This window comes from Sardina pilchardus, chromosome 20 (genome assembly GCF_963854185.1).
Source record: "Sardina pilchardus chromosome 20, fSarPil1.1, whole genome shotgun sequence".
Lineage (NCBI taxonomy): Eukaryota > Metazoa > Chordata > Actinopteri > Clupeiformes > Clupeidae > Sardina > Sardina pilchardus.
In genome coordinates, this window is record NC_085013.1 from 26,791,928 (window position 1) to 26,797,927 (window position 6,000).

General features: G+C 47.4%; 1 protein-coding gene across 2 annotated transcripts in view; it reads left to right on the forward strand.

Moving 5' to 3' along the window:
* The window catches only part of cnsta (consortin, connexin sorting protein a), a 36,749-nt gene that overhangs the window by 6,858 nt on the left and 23,891 nt on the right, over positions 1–6,000 (forward strand). The window contains exons 2-3 of one of the 2 annotated variants that reach the window (XM_062522084.1): positions 838–1,303; positions 4,551–4,732. In XM_062522084.1, coding sequence (XP_062378068.1) covers positions 904–1,303; positions 4,551–4,732 — 582 coding nt within the window. In that variant the 5' untranslated portion in view covers positions 838–903. Of the gene's footprint in view, positions 1–834; positions 1,304–4,550; positions 4,733–6,000 lie in introns of both variants that reach the window. The other variant, XM_062522083.1, reaches the window with a different exon arrangement.

Below are 6,000 nucleotides of genomic sequence, written 5' to 3' on the forward strand. Positions count from 1 at the left end.
GCCTGGCTGAACAGGTGGAAATGTGAGCTTTCTCTGCCTGCAGTTTTTATGACGTTCACGGAGCATAACCTACCACAATTAGCTTCCACTAATAATCTATAGTTACGCTATTGGCTGGCTACAGCAGGCCAAAATCACCAGTCTTCTAAAACTATATTCACATTCTGCGAACGGAAAGCGTAGTGTATCCTGGCTGTTAGCAAACTCAAACTCAAGCAAGCGCAATATGCGGAGGGATGTTATACGCACACATCTGGAAAAACCCATCACATGGTAAAATAAAAAATGCTTGATGATTTCTGCTACATTTCAACCCTCTTTGGTGAAATTTCACCATGCTAGCAACATCCTAGATGCCGTCCTCTCAAAATCCTGAATGTTGCTAGGATGGTATCAGAACCATAAGTTGCTGAAATTTCACCGTGTAATGGGTTTTCCCAGATCCCATCACATATGCTTACATTAGCAATTTGCATTCATGCCATTTTTGTCAATGTTTCCCTAAGTGTATGTGAAAAAATAGGCAAAAAAAATCACAATAAGTGTAAGGGTGCACACATTGTACGAGACTACCAGTTTCTTGGTCATAGATTAAGCCTAGTCTTAGAGTAAAACTTCAATGAACGTTAATGAAGATCTTTTAGTCTAAACTAAGGCTAAGTTTAGTCTACAGGAAACCATCCCAGTAAGACTTCAGGCTGCAGCCCAGATAATGCTAAAGGACATGTAGGACGCATAGGATGCATACTGTAGGACGCATAGGACGCATACTGTAGGACGCATAGGACGCGTAGGACTCATCAGGCAAACCAACAGCCTTATTCTCTTTCCCAGCAGCCAACCAGGCACCAGGCAGGAGAAGAGCCAAGGGGGTGTGTCTCTGAGCTGCATGGTCATCAGCCAATGGACGAGGGACAAGCTCAGGGCGACGAGCACGTGAGGCGCGGTCAGGGCGCAGCGGACCTCCTCTACAACCACGGCGACCACCCCGTGTCCGTGTCCGTGTCTGTCTTGGCACCGGCGCCGGCGTCAGGCCTGCGGAGCCCGGACGAGAACCAGAACCGGCTGATGGAGGAGGGCGAGGACGTGGTGCGGGGATCGCACGGGAGGAGGAGGAGCCAGCCGCTCGATCAGCAGGACTCCGTCAACAACAACGGCAGCTGTGAGGAAGAGGAGGAGCGCGAGGAAGAGGAGGACAGCTCCAAAGTGGAGGAGGAAGATGAGGAAGAGGATAGTCACAGCGGGGCCTTCTCACCTGATCTGGACAGCCAAATCAGAGACTCTTCCTCTTGTAGTCCTACAGGTAAAGAACACTTGCAATGTGAACTAGCCATTACAAGCACTAAAAAACAGTGGTTAAAATGGACAAACTGCTAAAGTACACAGTGACCAAGTTAAAAGGACAAAAGCACTCTCATCAGGGGTAGGCTAGCAAGACCTCACAGCCTGAAATGGGAGTGACATTGTCAGGCATACAGTATAGATCCATATGGGTGAGAACGCAGGTAAAGCACATATCCCTCAGGTGAAAGTTGTGAGCGCACACACACACACACACACACACACACACACACACACACACACCAGGAGCTGGAGAACTGGAACAGGTGGAGCAGGTGAGCGTGTCAGCACAGGTAACATACTGCTCTAGACCTCTGGTAGTTCCAGCGATAAAGCACACATTTACTGTAGACAGGTGAAGCAAACGCACAGATTCCAACAGGTAAATCAGGTACGCAGTCCACAGTGTAAATACACAAAACCTTGCTATTGGTTGACCAACTAGTTATAGCTAAACATGCATATCACAGATAACACACAGTAGATCCCTTTACACCTACTGAACCCCTCCTCATCTTTAGATAAAGCACCCATCCCAAGATAACATCGAACGCAGCCATAACGCTATGATCTCAGGTACTGATATAGTATATTTCTACTCTCCCTCATACATAATTACGGTAGCTCAATGGCGTCTCTTATCTCTGTCTGTAGAATACCTTATGCTTATGTGTTGCAACCAGCTATGCATTGCACACGTGTAGAGGTCAGCCTTTGAAATCCGTGGATTATTGCATTACCCTACTTGCGAGCTGTAATTCAGATTGAACCATTTTTGAGAAAGGAGACACTCGTTTTACCCAAGCTGCTCCTCTGCATCTTGTGCATCGTGCGGAGAGGGTGTCCCATTTTCCTTTCTCTCAGTTGTCAGTGTTGTGGTTGTGTTCTTTATCCCAGAGAGTTGAGCCGTTTGGTGTCTGCTTCTGCTTCTGCTATGCTGTGAAAGGGAGAACGTGAAGCCACCAACAGTTTGGGTGTCACCAGAGATATCTGTAATCCAGAGAGCTACTCTGTATGTCTATGATATACAGTATATTTATTTCTTTAGTTCTCTGTATACGTTGCATATTATATATATACATTTATTTGTTATTTATCTGCCACTTGAAATGCCCTCAGGGAAACACGTCCATAAAACTGTTTGCCCACATAGATTTCGAAGACTCAAACAGGGTCCTCCAGGAGATGGACTAGCGCAGTAGGCCTTTCTGTGTTTCTGTGGCTGCCATGAAAAACTTGACTTTTTTCAATTTGAAGAAACTCGACAAAGTGTGTGTGTGTGTGTGTGTGTGTGTGTGTGTGTGTGTGTGTGTGTGTGTGTGTGTGTGTGTGTGTGTGTGTGTGTGTGTGTGTGTGTGTGTGTGTGTGTGTGTGTGTGTGTGTGTGTGTGTGTGTGACACTCTGAGCATAGGTGTGTGTGTGTGGGGGGGGGTGTGACACTCTGTGTGTGTGTGTGTGACACTCTGAGCATAGGTGTTTGTGTGTGGGGGGGGGGGGGGTGTAATGTGATGGGTCAGTGAGTGCAGTGCAGTGCAGTGCAGCATTTCCCTGGAGTTGCTTAATCATCTCTTATGTGGCATCCCGGCGGTCACCTCGGTAACGCTGTCGCTAATCACCCCTGAGCTGATCAGAGGCAGCCTGGGCTGATAAGGCCTCTCTCTGTCCAGCCGTCTTACTGACCATCAGACTCGCCTTGCTGTGTGTCCAGTCCGGCGCGCAGTCCCGGAGCTAACATTACCGAGGCCGTGGAGACGAGACGTCTCTTTTTGGACTGTGGTCTGTGAGTGAACTACTCTACTCTCTTTTTCCCTGCAGCGGTCTGGTTTTTGACTGGGTGTTTTGCTTCAGGCGTCATCCGCACTGACGGTCCGTTAATCAACAGTTGCAATGCGTTTCATGGTTGCTTTGGTGGTCACTAATTAATTACACTTCACAGGGCTGTGGAACATTTTTGAATGTGTATTATAGCCATGAAGTGTTGCAGTGCTGTGTAAATATGAAGCGCTCTGTTGATGTGAAGCACTGCGCTTATTTTAATAGAGTTATTTAGTTCATAGAGACTATTTATATGGAGGAGTCTCTGTGCTTGAGAGAGCCCTACAGGGGTTGAAGTTTGTGTTCTTCACGGTGGTGGGCTCCGTCAGTGTGGCATCTTCTTTTCTGTGTTTAGAGAGAGAGAGGGAGAGAGGGAGGAGAGAGAGAGAGAGAAAGAGTGGAGAGAGTATAGAGAGAAGAGAGAAGAAAGAGAAAGAGGAGAAACATAGCTGACATACATCTCATTCATCTCATTCCACTCTGGCCGTTCCTCCCTAACACACACACACAGACACACACACACAGACACACACACACACACACACACACACACACACACACACACACACACACACACACACACACACACACACACATCTCTCCACCCTCGCCCACGGCCCCAGATCTTAGCAGGGATAACTAGCTCACATACCTCCGCCTCGGCCTACAAAGCATGTAAGCTTGCGGATGTCCACTTTGCCTCTGTGGCTGGAATGTGTTGCAACATCACAGGTGGAGATGGAGGGGAAAGAACCTGGGGAAACACAAGTGATGACCACTGCCTTTAAATTGTGGTTGTTGCCCACACACACACACACACACACACACACACACACACACACACACACACACACACACACACACACACACACACACACACACACACACACACACACACACACACACACACACACACACACACACACACACACATACACACACACAATCCCAAACACACCCCACACTTTGTTCATTTTATCTCTGCTGTGTCTTGTGTGATTCTAGTCAAGCAGACCAATGACTGTATATTACTGTATACTGTACAGTGTATATACAGTATATATCCAGTCATTCATTAGCACAGCTAGACTGGAAATGACAAAGCACGTAGAGCAGAGTGGGTTGGAGCACTGACAGTGGAGAGGGATTGGGGAAGTGTACAGTAAGCTGCTTCTCAAATAACATGTATGTTTCTTGTGTGTGTGTGTCTGTGTGTGTGTGTCTGTGTGTGTGTGTGTCTGTGTGTGTCTGTGTGTGTGTGTGTGTGTGTGTGTGTGTGTGTGTGTGTGTGTGTGTGTGTGTGTGTGTGTGTGTGTGTGTGTGTGTGTGTGTGTGTGTGTGTGTGTGTGTGTGTGTGTGTGTGTGTGTGTGTGTGTGTGTGTGTGTGTGTGCAGGTGTTGAGGAGCTGGTGAGCAGTCCCGAGGAGTGTCCACAGGTGGGCAGTGTAGAGGGCCATGCAGAGGAGCGGAACGCCCTGAGGCCTACGGGAGGTGGTCTCCCCGGCAACCCACCCGCCCCTGCGCTTGACCTGGGGGAACCCTGTGACAACACCCTGCTGCCCCAGCGCCTACACCAGGTCTCCGTCACTCCTCCATTACTCCATTTAATTCACTATTCTGTAATTTATCAATTATTAGCCGCGGATTATACTATACATTGATTTTGCAATATTTCTTTAGCTATGAGGTTAATACACAGGGGCAGTTAATGTAGTATTAATATGGTATTGTTTACAGTAACTTACATAAAACACTACCCTGCAGCTTATGCACAATGCCAATACACAGGAAATTACTGTAGCCGTTATAAACGTTACTTCATTCTTTACACACACCTCTCCATCTCTCTCTCTCTCTCTCTCGATAATGTCCCTTGTGCCTCCATCTCTCAATGTGTCTTCTGTTGCCATCTTTGTTCTACTCTCCAGATCGCTCACCCTCAGTTGCAGTTCAGTTCAAAGTTGCTTTATCAGCTTTATCACACAACACAGAGAACAGTAAACCCAACACTGACTGGGTGAAAAATTGAATAACCTTGAAACGTCAATATACATAGAGAGACTGAATGAACAGTAACACGAGAAGTCCAGATCCAGCACCAGATGTCTGTCACAACACCATCTCTTTCTCTCTCTCTCTCTCTCTCTCTCACACAAACACATACTCTCTCTCTCTCTCACACACACACACACACACACACACACACACACACACACACACACTCTCTCTCTCTCACACACACACACACACACACAAAATATGCATTCCCTCTGATTCCGTTCTCCTCCAGTTCTGTCTTTCCTTGGCTGTCGTTCTAGCATTGTTCTATGCTCTATCTCTCAGGCTGCCATTTTGCATAGCATACTCAAGCTCCATCTGTCTCTCCCTCACAACCCCTCTCTGTTTTATTGCTGTCTTCTATCATTCCAAGTGTGTCGTGCTGTCTGTGGTTCATTTGACCTCCTTCCCCTTTCTTGATGGTGTAGATTTCCTCTCTTTCTCTCTACATCCCTCTGGCCATTCAATCTAATGAGCCCCTGGCAGTAATACTGTTCACTGAAATGTACAGTGTGTGTGTGTGTCTGTGTGTGTCTGTGTGTGTCTGTGTGTGTCTGTGTGTGTCTGTGTGTGGAGAATGTTGTGTGTGTAAGGGGTATCTTCTCTTTAGCCATTAATTAAAAACACTGATCTGCTTAATGGCCTGTTGCCCGCGGCAGAGCCCACTGAAGCTCTCTGATTGGCTGTGCGGTGCTGAGCACAGAGGTCTCCGTGATTCAGTGCTACCGAGGGGAGTTTTAAACGTTAGTGCTGCTGGCCGCAAGCTCCACTTGTCTCTGCACCGTGT